Source organism: Panthera uncia, chromosome D2, assembly GCF_023721935.1.
Source record: "Panthera uncia isolate 11264 chromosome D2, Puncia_PCG_1.0, whole genome shotgun sequence".
Taxonomy (NCBI): Eukaryota; Metazoa; Chordata; class Mammalia; order Carnivora; family Felidae; genus Panthera; species Panthera uncia.
Genome location: NC_064818.1, coordinates 53305135 through 53324921, shown reverse-complemented (window position 1 = coordinate 53324921; position 19787 = coordinate 53305135). Strand labels below are relative to the sequence as shown.

At 37.4% G+C, this 19787-nt stretch overlaps 1 protein-coding gene across 12 annotated transcripts in view; it reads right to left on the bottom strand.

Annotated features, from left to right (window-relative positions):
* Positions 1 to 19787, bottom strand: part of CC2D2B (coiled-coil and C2 domain containing 2B) — a 94956-nt gene that overhangs the window by 40238 nt on the left and 34931 nt on the right. For all 12 annotated transcript variants that reach the window (XM_049645423.1, XM_049645421.1, XM_049645429.1 and 9 more), the window contains 5 exons: positions 18703 to 18880; positions 15695 to 15845; positions 14718 to 14865; positions 7973 to 8111; positions 6613 to 6816 (listed from right to left, as the gene is read on the bottom strand). In XM_049645423.1, the coding sequence (XP_049501380.1) occupies positions 6613 to 6816; positions 7973 to 8111; positions 14718 to 14865; positions 15695 to 15845; positions 18703 to 18880 (820 nt within the window). The remainder of the gene's footprint in view (positions 1 to 6612; positions 6817 to 7972; positions 8112 to 14717; positions 14866 to 15694; positions 15846 to 18702; positions 18881 to 19787) is intronic.

Below are 19787 nucleotides of genomic sequence, written 5' to 3'. Positions count from 1 at the left end.
TCTATGAAGCCAGTATTACTTTGATTCCTAAACCAGACAGAGACCCATTAAAAAAAGAGAACTACAGACCAATATCCCTGATGAATATGGATGCAAAAATTCTCAATAAGATACTAGCAAATCGATAGAGCATATAAATAGATACAGCATATAAAAAGAATTATTCATCATGATCAAGTGGGATTCATTCCTGGGATGCAGGGCTGGTTCAACATTCACAAATCAATCAATGTGATACATCACATTAATAAAAGAAAAGATAAGAACCATATGATCCTGTCAATCGATGCAGAAAAGGCATTTGACAAAATTCAGCAACCTTTCTTAATAAAAACCCTCGAGAAAGTCGGGATAGAAGGAACATACTTAAACATCATAAAAGCCATTTATGAAAAGCCCACACCTAACATCACCCTCAATGGGGAAAAACTGAGAGCTTTCCCCCTGAGATCAGGAACACAACAGGGATGTCCACTCTCACCGCTGTTGTTTAACATAGTGTTGGAAGTTCTAGCATCAGCAATCAGACAACAAAAGGAAATCAAAGGCATCAAAATTGGCAAAGATGAAGTCAAGCTTTCACTTTTTGCAGATGACATGATATTATACATGGAAAATCTGATAGACTCCACCAAAAGTCTGCTAGAACTGATACATGAATTTAGCAAAGTTGCAGGATACAAAATCAATGTACAGAAATCAGTTGCATTCTTATACACTAATAATGAAGCAACAGAAAGACAAATAAAGAAACTGATCCCATTCACAATTGCACCAAGAAGCATAAAATACCTAGGGATAAATCTAACCAAAGATGTAAAAGATCTGTATGCTGAAAACTATAGAAAGCTTATGAAGGAAATTGAAGAAGATATAAAGAAATGGAAAAACATTCCGTGCTCATGGATTGGAAGAATAAATATTGTCAGAATGTCAATACTACCCAAAGCTATCTACACATTCAATGCAATCCCAATCAAAATTGCACCAGCATTCTTCTCAAAACTAGAACAAGCAATCCTAAAATTCATATGGAACCACAAAAGGCCCCGAATAGCCAAAGTAATTTTGAAGAAGAAGACCAAAGCAGGAGGCATCACAATCCCAGACTTTAGCCTCTACTACAAAGCTGTAATCATCAACACAGCATGGTATTGGCACAAAAACAGACACATAGACCAATGGAATAGAATAGAAACCCCAGAACTAGACCCACAAACGTATGGCCAACTCATCTTTGACAAAGCAGGAAAGAACATCCAATGGAAAAAAGACAGTCTCTTTAACAAATGGTGCTGGGAGAACTGGACAGCAACATGTAGAAGATTGAAACTAGACCACTTTCTCACACCATTCACAAAAATAAACTCAAAATGGATAAAGGACCTGAATGTGAGACAGGAAACCATCAAAACCCTAGAGGAGAAAGCAGGAAAAGACCTCTCTGACCTCAGTCGTAGCAATTTCTTACTTGACACATCCCCAAAGGCAAGGGAATTAAAAGCAAAAATGAATTACTGGGACCTTATGAAGATAAAAAGCTTCTGCACAGCAAAGGAAACAACCAACAAAACTAAAAGGCAACCAACGGAATGGGAAAAGATATTTGCCATTGACGTATCGGACAAAGGGCTAGTATCTAAAATCTATAAAGAGCTCACCAAACTCCACTCCCAAAAAACAAATAACCCAGTGAAGAAATGGGTAGAAAATATGAATAGACACTTCCCTAAAGAAGACATCCAGATGGCCAACAGGCACATGAAAAGATGCTCAATATCACTCCTCATCAGGGAAATACAAATCAAAACCACACTTATGTATCACCTCACGCCAGTCAGAGTGGCCAAAATGAACAAATCAGGAGACTACAGATGCTGGAGAGGATGTGGCGAAATGGGAGCCCTCTTGCACTGTTGGTGGGAATGTGGGAATGCAAACTGGTACAGCCGCTCTGGAAAACAGTGTGGAGGTTCCTCAGAAAATTAAAAATAGACCTACCCTATGACCCAGCAATAGCACTGCTAGGAATTTACCCAAGGGATACAGGAGTACTGATGCATAGGGGCACTTGTACCCCAATGTTTACAGCAGCACTCTCAACAATAGCCAAATTATGGAAAGAACCTAAATGTCCATCAACTGATGAATGGATAAAGAAATTGTGGTTTATATACACAATGGAGTACTACGTGGTAATGAGAAAGAATGAAATATGGCCCTTTGTAGCAATGTGGATAGAACTGGACAGTGTGATGCTAAGTGAAATAAGCCATACAGAGAAAGACAGATACCATATGTTTTCACTCTTATGTGGATCCTGAGAAACTTAACAGAAACCCATGGGGGAGGGGAAGGAAAAAAAAAAAAAGAGGTTAGAGTGGGAGAGAGAGCCAAAGCATAAGAGACTCTTAAAAACTGAGAACAAGCTGAGGGTTGATGGGGGGTGGGAGGGAGGGGAGGGTGGGTGATAGGTATTGAGGAGGGCACCTTTTGGGATGGGCACTGGGTGTTGTATGGAAACCAATTTGACAATAAATTTCATATATTGAAAAAAAAAGTTAATGGTAACTTTAATTTTACATCCAACAGTTGGTATAAGATTGTCAGGCTGTGTCATCTATATAATTTAGAATAAATCTGCATCTGTTATATCTGCATTTGTGGGATACATCCTTAATGTACATGGAAATTGTTTTACATTATGGATATCACCAAACACTACCCAAAAATAATGAAGTAGATACTTTATAACTTTCAGCTATATTACAATGAACATTCTTTTATCTGAAAGTAACTTATTTGTTCTTCCAATTTTCTGCAAGAAATCTTGAATTTAATTCTGTTGGTCGGTAACTTTTACTTAAAAATATATATTTCGTATCACTTCATTCTTTAAAGTATTAACTTATAGGAGTTACTTAAATATTATAATATCTAGATATTAATTTTTGTTATATGTGTTATATATTTTCTTAATCTGTAGGGTTTTAATCTTAATATCTTATATGTATCTTATATGTATATTAATCTTAATATGTATTCCTTTTGTGAGATTTGAATTTGACTTTACTTCTTTCTACAGAGATGACCAGAACCACTTAACAGATAGTCCATTTTTTTCCAACTGATTTGTGACGATACCTCTGCCAAACATAGAAGTTTCCACACATGCATGATAAGTCTGTTTGGAGGCCCTCTGCTCTATTTCACTGGTTTGGGATTGTATTACTACATTTTCACGTTAATTTGGGGAGGACCAGCATCCTACAATGTGGGCATCTTACAACTTCCTATCAGTGAACACTTACTCAGATTTTTTTTTTACATCATTCAAAATGTTTTATAATTGTCTCCATTAAGTTTTTGAACGTCTTTTTTGTTAAATATACTCCTGAGTATCTTAGAGTTTTTATTGTCATTGAAGGGGTATCTTCATTAAGTTCCATTTTTAGTAGGTTTTTACTGATGTATAGAATGCTATTTATTTTTGTCTTTATTTTCTCCTCAGATTTTTCAAACCTACAGAAAATTACCAAGAATGTTAAAATCCATATACCCATTTTCTTGATTAAGTAATTACAGTTGATCCTTGAACACCATGGGTTTGGACTGTGCAGGCACACTTAGATACAGATTTTTTTTGCAGTATGGTACTGAAAATATATATATATTTTTTAATTACGATTTTCTTAATAACATTTTCTTTTCTCTCTAGCTTACTTTATGGTAAGAATACAGCATATAATAATGTAACATACAAAATATGTGTTAATCAATGCTTTATGTTATTGGTAACACATCTAGTCCACAATAGGCTATTAGTTCAGTCTGAGGGGAGTCAACAGTTATACACAAACTTTCAACTGCTCAGGGTTCGATGCTCCTAACCCCCAAGTTGTTACAGGATCAACTGTGTACTTTGCCACATCTGCTTAATCTCTTTTATTATTTTTATTATTTTGGCTAAAATATCTCAAAGTAAATTATAGATACCATGATACCTCATTCCTAAATAAATACTTCAGCATGAATCTTCAAAAAACTAAGGACTAACAACCACGATGCCATAATCTCAGACAACAAAATTAACAACTTCCCGGTATTATTTAATACTCATCCCATAGTCAAATTTCACCAATTGCCATTTTTCCCCCTCAAAATCTAGATCTAATTACGGATCATGTTGCCTGTGGTTGTCCCTTTAGTCTCTTTTAATCTAAAATACTGTGCCTTTTTAAGGAGGTTAAAACAGTTGTACCTGCCAGCCAGTTGTCCCACATTGCAAATTTGATTGTTTCAGTGGTGCCACTTAGCTTGTTTCTCTAGTCCTCCTATTTCTTGTAAACAAATTCATCTAAAGTCCTAACTGGAATCAGATTACACACATTTGGCAAGGATATTTCATTATAATGTTGTGTATTTTATACTGTATCATGTAAGGGCCAGTAATATCTGGCTGTCCTTTATATCAGTTTTCTATTGCTGCTGTAACAAATTATCACAGATTAAGTGGCTTCCAACAACACAAACTTATCCTCTCACAGTTTTGTAGGTTCGAGGTTCTAGTTCTCTGCCCCAGGTCTCACAAGGTGTAGGCCAGCCAGGTTCTTATTGGGAAGCTCCAGAAGGATCTGTTTCCGAGCGCACGGACACTGTTGGCAGAATCCAGGACCCTGCAGCTATGGGACTGAGGTCTGATTCCCTTGCTGCTGTCAGCTGGGGCCCCCTCTTAGCTTCCAGGGACCCGTCTCCAGTCTTTACAGGTAGGTGGGTCTCTAAATCTCAGAGCCAGCAACCACATGTTGAATCCTTCTCTTGACAAATCTCTGATTTCTCTTGCTGCTGTTTTTCCTCCCAGCTGGAAAAATTTCTCTGCTTTTAAAGGCTCATATAATTAGATTAGGTCCACCCAGGTAATCCAGGATAATCTTCCTGTTTTAAACAACGTAACAGAACATATTCACAGGTTCTGGGGATTAGGGAGTGGACATCCTTAGGGAGTCATTATCCTGTCTACCACAATTAAGAAGATTAAGTTGGATCACTGAATCGAGATGGTGACAACTAGATTTCTTCATTGTAGAGGCACAATGTTCTTTTTGCTGTAACAAAATTGCTATTCATTTTAAAATATGGATATTATATTCAACAAATTTATTATTTTTGATAGTTTGTTGTAGATTCTCTTATGTTTTCCATGTAGACAAATGTATTTTCTGCAAACAAAGGCAGTTTGTCTTTTCTAATTCTAATGTCCTCTTTCCTTTCTTCTTTTTGTCTTAATGTGTTGGCTCTTACTGGTAGAGATAATAGTGGCCATCCTTATGTTGTTCAGATTAATGGGAAAATTGATGTCTATCCACTGAGTATAATATTTGTCTAGGAGCCTATGAGGAAACGGATTTCTGGTCATGATCCTTACACCAACTCAGTTTCAGAACCACACAGATAGTAGGGTCACTGAATCATACTCACGGGACCAATTATAAGGAACAGGTTTTTTCCAGAATGCTAGAAAGCTGGAGACAGAGAATTTGTTCAGGGACACTTAGGTACTGGCTCTATTTCTTTTCTTGAAGGATAATATGGCCTTGACTTGGGTTCAAGAGCCAGAAGAGTCCAAAGTTTGTAAACATTCCCTTAAATGGAAGTGCACTTACCATATAAGTATTAATTCTCCTGGAGTAGTTATGTAAATTTTGCCTATTGTGTACAAGGGATTTTTGTTTGATTGATTTTTTTCTTTGTTTCATTTCATTTTGTTAACTCTGGCAAAACCTTACTCTGTGTGGACATGTCACAAGAAGCTTAATCCCCATTAGGGTTCCAAAGCCCAGGAAAAACCAGCATCAAAATTTGTTGCAGGTGTCCTGTCCTATGTTCTTCTCTGTTTCTGTATGTTTCTGCATCCCTGGCTGATTACATCTGAAACTCAATCCAATCATCCAGTGGGTGTGTAGGTGGTGCCTTCTTGTCTCCCAACCTCTCCCTATAACTTGAGTTTTAAATGTAATGAGTCTTGTATATGTTTGTTTGCATATACTCTAAATTAGGGTATAAAAGCTAAAGGATGGCTAAGTGGCAGCAACAAAAACAAACATACAGAATTCTTTACATTATTTTTTTTAATGTGTAATTATTTTTGAGAGAGAGAGAGAGAGAGAGAGAGAGAGAGAGAGAGAGAGACAGAGTGCAAGTAACACAGAATCTGAAGCAGGCTTCAGGCTCTGGGCTGTCAGCACAGACCCAGTCGCGGGGCTTGAACTCACGAACTGTGAGATCTTGACCTGAGCCAAAGTCGTATGCTTAATCAACTGAGCCACCCAGGCACCCCTACGTTATTTTTTAAAACAAGTTTTACTATATTTAATATTAAGTAGTGTACTGCAATTTCCTTTCAGCCCAGGACAAAAACAAATATCAAAGAATTTATTCATTTTTTTTTCATTGATTGATAATAACCAAAGTGAAATTAAAAAACCTATTTTAACCTACTTTTAAAGTAAACGTATTTTACTAGTTAAAAAAAAGAAAAAATAAGTTAGATTTAAAGCAGCAAAAATATTAATCTATCACACAATAAGTCATATTCAAATAGAAACCATGTACCTGGAAGACTAAATCTGGAATCTCTTTATCATAGAGAGGCATTTGCTGCAGAAGGAAAACATCTAATTGACCTGCATTTCTAAGTTGCAATAGCTGGAAACGTTTACTCTTTTCCATTTCCTCTTCAGAGACAAAGTTAAATTCATCTTGCATCTGTTCAAGACGAAAATACTTTGGAATGTCCTGTCCTTTATGTTTCATGTACTATAAAACATAAATAATGTAAAGTCTTTACTGAAAATATTAATTTTTTTGAATTCAAGAATTATTTCAAAACACTGTTTCTCTCTCCCCCCGCCCAACTGTGAGATGTGAGAGTTGCCATATATGTAGGAAATGGAGCAGTGAATCTATACAAGAGACAGAATCTGGGGGAAAGAAAAGAAAGAAAGAAAAGGAAAAACAGAATCCAGCATATATGGCTTCCCAACCTTTTCCTGGTCGTGACTTAAGCGAAAAATGAAAATATTTGTATTGCGCACTGGGTTAAAAGAGGAGACTATTTATATCTGGTTGCCATAACTGTTGAGAAAGGATCAAAATTTCTGTACACCTGTAACCAACTGAGCACGTTAGTTGGGGAGCTCCGATCTAGGGAAGCTTAACTGCAACGATCTGTGCATTGTTTTAGCCTATAAATGCACATGTGAGTACATGGTTCATGTAAAGAAGAGAGCTAGCTGCCAAAGATTTATTCGCTGTAGTTCTACAAGGAAAAATAAAACACAGAATGAATAACTACAGTAAAAGGTAGAATGATATCAGAGCCATAGAAGTTATAAAAAGAAAAAAAAGTTAACAGGAGCGAAAAGAAAGAAGGGCCCGTATCTAACTGAGGTTATCAAGGAAACCTTCACCAGACTTGCATGGTAGGTGAGACAGTCACCATGGGTGCCCTTCTGGGCAGAGGGAATGACATGCATAAAGGTATGAAGAATGCATGTTTGAGGCACACAGAGCAGTTCAGATGGCTATAAGAAAGAGAAGTGAACAGATAATGCAGCCTTTGAGGGAAAGGATATGTCTATAAATCATCTTTATACCTCTGGCATCTATAATACCACTGGTCCTCAGTAGTTACATAAGAGATGTTAGCTTGAAGGTTAGCCTATAGGGTGTACTGCAGGCTGCTAAGGAAGGGCAGAGTACCAACCATCAGGTCTCCACTAGCAATTATTTCAGTTGCTAAATTTCTAATTGCCTTTACAGTACTGTAAACTGGTTGAAAGTTCTATGTCCCCAGAATTATCTTTACACGCCTCGTGGTGCCTAGAAAAATATACAGCAAACTTTGAAGTATGAGGGAGGAGAGCTTACAAAATAGAATATATTTTTAGTATTGATATTTGCTATAACTTACCATGACAAATTCCATTAAATCAGAATATTCTGGATTATTTGGATCAATTTTTACTTCATTTGCCCATTCAAAAAGCTTCCGTGCATTAATGAGCCATGGAATTCCAGGAACGCCTCTTGCATCTACATTCCTTAACACACTAACATAGAGAAAAGTATTTGGTGACCTTGCACACTATATGCAGGTTGTGTGTCTGTTATGCTGGGTAAAACCTACCCATTCCAGGTAGTTAAAGATGAAAGCTATCCTTCCCCTGCATTTAAGGATAAAACAGAAGATTTGGGTGTGATATCTCTCCTGGTTCTTCGCACATTCTAACTTGTATCGTAGCTTGTTGATAAATGTGTCTACCACCTTCCTTAAGAGACAATAAGCTTCTTAACAGTAACGGCTATAAATATCCATCTTTGCCATCTCCACCCTGTGTAGTAGCTAAAACATAGTAGATGCCCAAGTGAATAGTGCTTACTGAATGTACTTTGTAAACCCTGAGGAAAGTAACTTGTTAAATATTTTCTTTCTATAGGACACACAATATTGAAATTTAATCAAGATGTTAGCTTTAGCAAAATTAATAAAGTCCACAATATAAAAAGAATCTTTAGGCTCTATCTTTACAATTGAAACATAATATCGAGTAATACTGGGACATATTCTGCCAGAAGACTATCTTTGCTCATATGAGGCCACCTGGGGAAGTTGGAGAGCTATAGGAATCTAGACTCGTAATTCATTCTTGGTGGCCTCAGCTATAGGCTAAGTGCAAAAGAAATTCAACCCCAAACAGTAAGGATTTCTTTGGAGCCATCAATTATCCGTTATTTCATCTCTCTCTTCATAGATAATTTGCCTCATCATGTGTAATTAGAGGGATTTGTACCAGAAAATCTCTAAGATCCTTTCCATAAAGTAACTCAAGAAATGCTCCAGTCCATAAACTGGGAGTCCAGAAATACAGTTCTAACTCAGATTAAATAATGTCTTAATCCAAACATGGACACTATCTTACATTGTCTACTTTCCATCAGCTTCTATTCATATTTCTCTGATGAATCTTTAGAAGCTATTGCTAACTAAGCCAATGCCTGGTTTGATAGGATGTAAACACAATTACAAATAGGTGAAGTATGAGTATTCTTCCTTTCTTTAATTCCTATTTCTGTCCTTGTATTTGAACTGTTTTGATATCTTTGTCACAAGAGATCTCTAGGGCCTAATACCCCTGATGTTATCATGTAAGAAACTTTCCTTCTCACAGGAAATTTTCCTTCTCCTAGGAAGAGCCCTAGCCTAGGTCACAAAGCCCGAGGCAAAGCTTACATGTTATAGATTAAGGAGAGAAACTTACCCATGATTTCTGCCTCGTGGACAGTAATAAAGACCTGAGAACATCTCCTACCTTTGCTACAGTGATTCTTCCCGTTACCTCATAGGTGTTCAGCTGTGGGCTACGGCAAAATCCCTGTCACCTGTATTTCCTTCTCCACAACCAAATGCCAAGCAAGTAACACAATTCAGTGGCATTAAGTATATTCACAGTGTTGTACAACCACCGTCACTATCTCGTTCCAGAATTTTTATCATTCCAAACAGAAACTCTGTTAAACAGCAACTCAACAACTCCCCATTCCTCCCTCCCTTCAACTGCTGGCTTTTGTCTCTATGAATTAAGCAAAAAAAAAAAAAATTTTAAAAAAGGTAAAGTTATTAAGGGAGAAAAGACAGACTGTCTACAAAACACCAACACGGCAGACTTTTAAACAGGAATAATAAATCCCAGAAAATTATGCAATTCTAGCTTCAAAATGTCAATGGAAAATAAAATAAAAATCAACCTCAGATTTTACACCCAAAGTATTATTCAAGAATGGGGACAAAGGGGGCACCTGGGTGGCTCAGTGGTTAAGTGTTAGACTCTTGATTTTGGCTTGGGTCATGATCTCACGGTCATGAGACTCAGCCCTGCACTGGGCTTTGCACTGAGCAGGGAGCCTGCTTAAGATTCTCCCTCTGCCCTCTCCCCTGCTCTCTCTCTCTCTCTCAAAGAAGTAGGAGGACTAAATAAATATATACAATAACTAAACAAATTTGCTAGCCATAGAAAGTGAGTGGAAGAATCATTAAAGGAGCAAATGTTCAGTAAGAAAAGTAAATGTAGAATGAAAGTGTGAAAGATAAACAGGTGCAAATACAAAAGTCAATCATGTCAGAAAAGTAAATTAACTAATGAGCATAAGAAAAACTGTTTCATATTTTAAAAATGTGTTAAACCAAAACTCTAGACAACAATCACTGAGATTAGAGAGATGTGCTCAGTGTGGTATTAAAACATGCCAAGATTTTCTTTTCATTCACTGCTTCATCTCCAGCTCATTGATGAATGAATGAATGAATGAATGAATGAATGAGTAAATCAGAGAATAAATGAAGCCTTTATTTTGGATCTCCTTTGGTTCCACGCTCTGACTCTCACAAGTCAGACTTGCTTTTTGGAGCACCCATCCTAGGTTTCTGGAACGCCTTCTCAGCACCAGCCCTTGAGCACCCACAACTGTAGAGGAGAGTTCTGGAACCAATCACGGTGATCACAGAGGCCCCAGCTATAAAGTTTTACTTCAAGTTAACTACTTTAGAGAGCACTCTGGACTTTGAAACCTTCTCTTGCAATTCGCTTCCTGTTGAAATCTGTCATCTGTCCTGATCTTTCACAGAACTGCTTTCAATCTTTTGTAAACTTGAGTTCCCAAGTAAAGGAACTGCTACCTGCAGCATCGCAGATGCCATCAGAGAAAAAGCTTCAAGAAGCGAAATGATATGGACAGGCCAGTGAATATGGCCAGAAGGTCACTGGTAGCATTCAGGAATAAATTGGTTAAGTTAGAGAGGGAATGTGTGAATAAAAAGTGGAGGCAAAGTACAAAGATGAGTAGACCACACAAATGAGGACTTGGACAGGAAAAATGGTCAAGACAGGTCTTCAAAGTTTAATCAAATGCCTGGGTTTTTCTTTGTTTTAAAACAAAGAAGGCTTCTTGGATACCAAAGACTAACAGCTTAGGGAAATGGAATAAAGACAATGTAAGAAAAAGGGATATAAATACATCATCAGGATCCTAAAGGAGACAAAGTTCCAAATTACCTGTATAAAAGCTTCAGAGTAAGGAGAACAAACCTTTGACTCCAAGAAAAAAAGCAAGGAATAGTATGATGAGGCAAAGATTGGAAATAGCTGCAGTGGGGACTATGCTAGGGAAAAACTAAGAAATAAAAACAAATAATGGTTCAGAGTATTAAAAGGTTACTCACTAGCTCCAAATGAATTACCTTTATTAATTTTTCATTTTTCTCTAAAATGCCCTTACTCAGGTCTCTAAGGAGATGACCTTATGTACTCAGCAAAACAAGGACATCATTAAAATTTAGTTTCTGTCTACATAGTTATTTCTGTCTCCTCTGATTTGAAGAGATATTTCCTCTCCTCTGAAGCCATAGCTATTCACTTGCATTCTGGTTCAACATCTTCTTTCTGTGAAGGATCGCATACTCTTTCTAGTACATTCTGGCTCTTTCTCTATGGATTTCATCACTTGTTCTAGGAAGATAAAGATTGCCCCAACTTTCAAGAAATCTATACTTTGATTCTATTGTCTCTCTTATTTTCAGCCTCTTCTTAAAACTTCTTGACCTCAGTTTCCTCAATATCAATTGCTGAGTGCTACTGACACTTTGTTTTTTTCTCTAAAACTATTGCCAAGGAAAGCATTTTTGAACTCTTACTGTCACTCTGGCCATATGTCACTGGTTTTATACACAGTGATCTCATTGTTATTTTTAAAATAGTCTCTAATTTCAGTCTTGATTTCCTGTTTAACCCAAGTTATTTATAGCAATGTTTTAAATTTTAAAAATTATTTTATTTTAAAAATAGACTCTTTAGAGTTTTAGGTTCAGAGCAAGACTGATCAGAAAGTGCACAGTTTCCATGTATCTCCTACCCCCACTCCCACCCCCCAAAAAAATGCTACCTCCTCTACTATCAATATCCTTTAACAGATGTATAATTTAGTACATTCATCACAATAAAAGACTTGCGTTTGTTACAACCAATGGTTGACACATCATTATCACTCCAAGTCCACAGTTTACATTACGGTTTATTTTTGGTGTTATACATTCCATTCCATAGGTTTTGACAAACATGTAATGGCAGGTATCTACAATGATAATATCATATAGATAGTAGTTTCACTGCCCTAAAAACCCCGTGTGTCCTGCCTATTCATCCCCGCCTACTCCTAATGCCTGGCAACCACTGATACTTTTTTGTCTCCACAGTTCTGACTTTTCCATAATGTCATATAGTTGGATATATAACTACGTCCTTTAGAAATATGTGTTTAGAGGTGCCTGGGTGGTTCAGCTGGTTGAGCGACCAACTCCTGATTTCAGCTCAGGTCATGATCTATAGTTCGTGAATCTGAGCCCTGCGTCAGGCTCTGCACTGACAGCACAGAGCCTGCTTGGGATTCTCTCTTTCTCCCTGTCTCTCTGCCTCTCTCCTGCTTGTGTGTGCTCTCTCTCTCTCAAAATAAATACATAAACCTAAAAAAACATAAAAATTCCATACCATTAAAAAATAATAACAAATATGTGTTTTGATGGGGAGGGGAAAGACCATCTTTTTGCTATCATCATTCATTAATTTTTAAATGATGGAAACCACTTGCCCCTTACATTTACTATTTTATTTAAATGTAGCAAACATATAAACCAGTATTATCATTTTTACAGAATTTTACTGTACTTAATTCTAGCAATCCTTTTTGTGGTATAATCTAGAAATTAATCCCAATTTCTCTAAGAAGTCCTAGGACATAGGGGCGTCTGGCTGGCTCAGTTGGTTAAGCGTCCAGCTCTTGATTTCAGCTCAGGTCATGATCTTATAGTTCGAGGGATCAAGCCCCATGTTAGGCCCTGTGTTGACAGCATGGGGCCTGCTTGGGATTCTCTCTCTCCCTCTCTCTCTGCCCCTACCCTGCACTCTCGTGCTCACTCTTTCTGTCTCTCTCACTCTCTCTCAAAATAAATAAACTTAAAAAAAAATAAATAAAGAAGTCCTGGGACACGAATAAGATTTCTAGGATTTTTCTTCTAGCAAACTGATAATGCATAAATGATTCTTTCATAATCCAAAATGTTTGGGAGATATAAAGGCTTCACAAATAAAATCCTTGGGAGTACTTGGCCCCTGCCTGCAAGAGCTATGGAACCGTTTCTGTCATCATCCATGTAGCTATTAACCTAAGCATTAAAGAGATAGTCACTTACATGTAAATCCAAATAAAAATAAATAGTCCAAATAAACTGACCTGCTCTTACCACTGCTAGAGTTTTTTTCCCTTTTACAGATATAGATTCTGTGTGATGCTTTGCTGAAGATTGGTATTATTTCATAAAAGTTTATTACCTGCATGCAGAAGAATGAAACTAGACCACTTTATTACACCATTCACAAAAATAAACTCAAAATGGATGAAGGACCTGAATGTGAGACAGGAAACCATCAAAACCCTAGAGGAGAAAGCAGGAAAAAACCTCTCTGACCTCAGCCGCAGCAATTTCTTACTTGACACATCTCCAAAGGCAAGGGAATTAAAAGCAAAAATGAACTATTGGGACCTCATCAAGATAAAAAGCTTCTTCACTGCAAAGGAAACAATTAACAAAACTAAAAGTCAACCGATGGAATAGGAAAAGATATTTGCAAATGACATATCGGATAAAGGGCTAGTATCCAAAATCTATAAAGAACTCACCAAACTCCACACCCAAAAAACAAATAATCCAGTGAATAAATGGGCAGAAGACGTGAATAGACACTTTTCTAAAGAAGACATCCAGATGGCCAACAGGCACATGAAAAGATGCTCAATATCACTCCTCATCAGGGAAATACAAATCAAAACCACACTGAGATACCACCTCACACTGGTCAGAGTGGCTAAAATGAACCAATCAGGAGACTATAGATGCTGGAGAGGATGTGGAGAAACAGGAACCCTCTTGCACTGTTGGTGGGAATGCAAACTGGTGCAGCTGCTCTGGAAAACAGTGTGGAGGTTCCTCAAAAAATTAAAAACAGATCTACCCTATGACCCAGCAATAGTACTGCTAGGAATTTACCCAAGGGATACAGGAGTGCTAATGCATAGGGGCACTTGTACCCCAATGTTTATAGCAGCACTTTCAACAACGGCCAAATTATGGAAAGAGCCTCAATGTCCATCAACTGACGAATGGATAAAGAAGATGTGGTTTATTTATACAATGGAATACTACTCGGCAATGAGAAAGAATGAAATCTGGCCATTTGTAGCAACGTGGATGGAACTGGAGAGTGTTATGCTAAGTGAAGTAAGTCAGGCAGAGAAAGACAGATACCATATGTTTTCACTCCTATGTGGATCCTGAGAAACTTAACAGAAAACCAGGGGGGAGGGGAGGGGGAGAAAAAAAGTTACAGAGAGGGAAGGAGGCAAACCATAAGAGATTCTTAAATACTGAGAGCAAACTGAGGGTTGATGGGGGGTGGGGGAGAGGGGAAAGCGGGTGATGGGCATTGAGGAGGGCACCTGTTGGGAGGAGCACTGGGTGTTATATGGAAACCAATTTGACAATAAATTACATATTAAAAAATAATAATTAAAAAATAAATAAATAAAATAAAATAAAATAAGTTTATTACCTGCAGTAAGCAGATCTTAAGGACTGCGACTTGGGTGTCAGAGGAATACCATTTTCGTCTAAAGCCCATGATAGACAGTAGCTAAGTTTTCCTGATGTCAAAAGACAAAGTTCTTCAGTTGCATTTCCCTCAAGAATAAAAGGCACATCTGTATATAAAAAGCATTAAAAACATGCAATTTAAATAAAGCACAGAGTTTAACACATTGTAGATGTTTTCCCCTGACTTTTACCTGTGGAACCCAAGGCTGTTCTGTGGTGACCCCAGGCTCTAATTTTAGAGCTCTCCCTCATTTCCCATCTAAGGTACCTCAAGGCAGACGACTTCAAACAGACTACAAAAGAGAGAGGAAAACCTAGGGATGAACGTCTCTACTGCCTTCTCCTTACAACCAGAACTTTTCTCAACCATTCTTTCTGGAAGTGGCTTCCAGAAGGAAAGGACATTGGCAGCAGGTCAAGCACCAAACCAGCTACTACTCTGTCCTTTTTCCCTACATTCCCGAGTCTTCTCCCTCTACCCATTTTCTTTCTCAGTCTCCAGGGGGCTTAACAATACATCCCTTCTCTCCTTTTCTCTCTTTCTCTCCCTCCTTCTCTCTCCCTTCCCTATTCAGTTCAAAGACAAATCAACACGTCCTGGAGCTTCTTTAGGCTTCACTGAAGGAGAGGTAGAAGCAGAGCAGTCTCTCCACTCAGGATCAGACTCCTGTTCCACAGAGCACCGTGCTCCTATTTCAGATAATTTAGGAAAAGCACAGGTGCTGATTCCAAATTTTAGATTTCCCAAAGATCTGATGATTCAAGACAAAGTGTAAAAAATCTTGGTTTAACATCTGAAAGGAGAGTTTAATACACATCAAACCTGATACCATAAACATAGCATTCTTTACTCACATAAATGATCCAGGGTCTCGTGGGATACGGAGTTCAAAAAGAGAATAGAGGTGGGGGAGGGGACGTTTTAAATACACTTACTGCTTCCTACTTCTCCATATGCAGGTGTGACCAGCTCATCAGAGCTAAACTCTACATATTCCAAAACAGTTTTGCTTTTCACCTCTGTGCTGTTAGGTAAAGGTAAATACAGTTTTGCCAGTAAGCTTGTCCTTTGACTTACTTCATAAACCTAAATATAAAAGAAACAGTTGATAGCTCACTGGAAGTACCAAATAAATAAGTAAATAAATAAAAAAAAAAAAGCTAAAAGCTAACATAAGAATCTTCACTAACACATTTTTATTCTTTTTTAAAAATACTAGAATATAAAATAGGTATAGCATTTCATCCACATGATTATAAGAAAAGGAAATAATCATATGTCCTTAAAAATACAATGCCTTTTAGTGGTTTCAAAGAAAATGAATTGAATAAAAGGATTATAAATATAGTTCTGAGCATATGGGTACATATAACACAATACCTGAATAACTTGCTTTTAGATAGCACTTTTAAAGTTCTTTATCTCATTTAAACCTGATAAAAATTATAGGAAATAGGCATTATTCTTCCAATTTTATAAATGAAGAAACTGAGTCTCTATATGAAACTACATTAGTTTTTATTATAAATGATAGAAACCCAGGTTGAATTGCTCAACAAAAGGGGAGATCCATTGGTTCATGGAGTCCAAGGACAAGTTAAATAAGCTATAAGAGGTACGGGAGGGAGAAAGAGTCCCAGAAGAAGGAGTAGGGAGGTGCTGAGTAGACAGTTCCATACTAAACCCGGGACTTCTGATTCTGCGTGCTGTTCTATACTACAATCCCATCACTGCCATAACTACAAACCTAATGGGTTTTTTAGAAAAATCTTATTTTGACTTATACTGTGTTGTCAGTGTTTGGGGAAACAGTGATAGGTGCTCAAAGAAGAAGGAAATCAAGGAGGGAGAAAATGCTTCCTGAAAGATAAGAACGTGTCAATCAAAAGGATGGGTGGTTAACCAGAAAAGTAGAGAAAAAGGAGAGTCAAAGAGGCAAATGTTTTTTCTGGTCATCTTAGCACTGTCCTTGTAAGAGTGAATATAAGTCAGCACACTAGTTCCTTGACAAAGGCATCCCTAATGTAAAAAAGTTTATAGGGGTGTAGTTAATGGACTTATAGGATTCAGGTCTATGAGAGAAATTTCTTATTGCAACTCAGTAAATTGGCTACCTGAAGAGAGGTGATGCACTGATAACTATATTCAAATGTAAAATTGGCATTTTGATTTTACACATCAGTCTTGTGTTTTGTTGAGGGGATATAGACGTATTCTCACGGCACTGTCAAATTCAGGTTCTGAGACTGCAGGGCTGGAGACCAGATCCTGGGTAGTAACTGTAAAGGTAGAGAGTTCCACCTCTGTGAAGTCTCCTGGTAGAGCCTTGTCCCCTGATGGCAGCTCTCAAGACCACTGCGTGGCTGGGATGGAGTGTCAAGAATGAAAATGGGCCTTGTGAGTAGAAGAACTAGAATGTTCAGAAGCTCAGAGGTAGGAAATGGCAAGGATGTATGGGGAAAAAACCAAGCAGTTCAGTTTGACTAAGGTGAGAAAGGAATAAAGAGGAACGGCAAGGAGTTCCTAAATTCAAAATGTAGGTTAGCATCTGTTAGGCTATCTAAATAAATAGATTTATTTTGCAATTTCTGCAGTAGCTCATGGTGCACTTTATTCCTAGCTAGATTCCCTTCCTTCCCTGCCTCTGAGTTTGTTAAGATCATGTTCTAAGTGGTAGTACGATGATGAAGGACTCAAAATACACATTTGTCTACTTGGGTGGGGGCAAGTTTTAAACTTCAAGTGGTTAGATTATTGTATCACAATTTATTTTAAGTACAACAGGAAAGTATAGTCAGTATATATCTTAGCATGTTTTTAAAATAGGAATTTCAACAGAGGTACATTTTAAGATGATAGAAACTTGTAAAGTTTAGATAAACAAAATGAAGGTAGCCTCTGAGCAGAGATAGAAAAAATTATTTTAGGTATTGTAAACATACCTCTGATTTAGATTTATAATTATAATTCTTTCCTCACTCCTCAAACCTCAGCCCATGCTCATATACACAAATCTTTATTCCCTCCTAACTTTCCTTTCAAGTCCAGTTGCAAGTTTAACCCCCATAATAGCCAAGACTTCCTATCTAGACTCCTTTACTGTCTTTAATTTTTCTCCATTGTCCTATTTTCTTCTTCCTTTAGTGCAGGGGTTCTGATGATGGGGCCTATGGACAGCAATTAGGAGTCTGTTATATGTATGTTCTTTCATCAGCTTCTTAAAGGGATCCAAAACATAAACAAACAGACAAATAAATAACATACATACATACATACATACATACATACTTACAAATTCAGCAAGAGACTGAAATCACCAAGTCAGGGTTGGGACTATTTGGAGAAATCAAATAGCACTTACAAAAGCTATGTTACTCATTTTAGTTTAAATAATTGCCTTACACCTTGCTAGCAAGTGAATAGTAATGTTGCACATCCAGGGTTGGTAGGAATTTCAGCAGGAGAGAATGGAAGTATTTAGAACGACCACAAATCGGGGCGCCTGGGTGGCGCAGTCGGTTAAGCGTCCGACTTCAGCCAGGTCACGATCTCGCGGTCCGTGAGTTCGAGCCCCGCGTCAGGCTCTGGGCTGATGGCTCGGAGCCTGGAGCCTGTTTCCGATTCTGTGTCTCCCTCTCTCTCTGCCCCTCCCCCGTTCATGCTCTGTCTCTCTCTGTCCCAAAAATAAATAAAAAACGTTGAAAAATATTAAAAAAAAAAACTATTAATAAAAAAAGAACAACCACAAATCAAATAATTTATACTTGTAGTATAAAAGACTATTGCTGAATTACAAATACATTATTTATAAATGACTTGCCTACCCATACAGATCGATCATCTCTAAACAGAAATTACTTGTCACATATAACAGTAGCTACCAAGAAATATAAAAGTATGTATGACATAAAATAAGATACAGAAGTAAATGACAATGGCATACCTCCAAGCAAATTGTTTCTGGCCAACATATTATCTGAATATTGAAAATTTGCTGAAACATGACTTTAAAATCAAACTGTAGGGGAGATACGGAAGTGCAAGAAACCTGTTTATCATTGGATAATATTTTAATAAAATATTTAAGCTTCTGAATTTTGGCTCTCCTCTTTTGTTCATGCCTAAAAATTAAATAAATATTTAAAGGATCCTTGAAAAGCAAGACAGGTACAAAATATTGTTCTTTTCAAAATGTACCTAAGCATGTTAAAGTATGACCTTTTTGGAAACCATTTAATGTTATCTTTGAGCCAAATAATGCTTGCCTATGTGTGGATAATAGCCTCTCCTACTCAAATATTTTTTTAAAGATATTTACTTAAAAATAGAGAAAGAAGTAAAGTCAAGGTACTATATATCACTCTGCTATTTATTTTACTAAATTGTAACTTAAAGAGATCATGGCACTTACCCTATGTAAGATGTCTTCTAAGAGGAGAAAACCGAGGGACTTAGGAATAGGGGGAGGAGCTTGAATTAAAAACTCAAAAATATTTTCTAACTTCTAGAAGACACACTTTTAAAAGAAATACACCATGTTTTCAATAACCTCAGTGAGGTGGCTCTAAGTCAACACAGTTGCTGTGTCCTCTTAAAGGTCTTTATAAACCCCTTTAGGCTTTAGGCTGCACACTTTTTTCTCTAGGACGTTTTTTCTCTAACCCCAAAGACCAGAGAGGCAAGCCAGATTCCCTGGGGCTTCTATGAAACACTTGCTGGGAAATCAAACTGATCCCTTAAGTGATATGAAACTCCTAAAGAGAGTCTTCCAGCCACTCATTCATTTGTTCATTCAACCAACATTTATTGAATTATCTTCTCAGCTGCAAGGCAACTGACCTAATGATGTTTAGGGCTTCTCTTTTTCAGAAGGGAGAAGACTGGTTGGAACATAGCTCTGGGATGAAACATAACATGCCCTTCTGTTCTCCACCGTAATTGTCCTAGGGGCCCAGCATCTCCCGGCCTCCATATCTGCCCATGTTCTCTGTAACCTTTTCAGAGGTTCAGGAGACAAAAGATTACTTA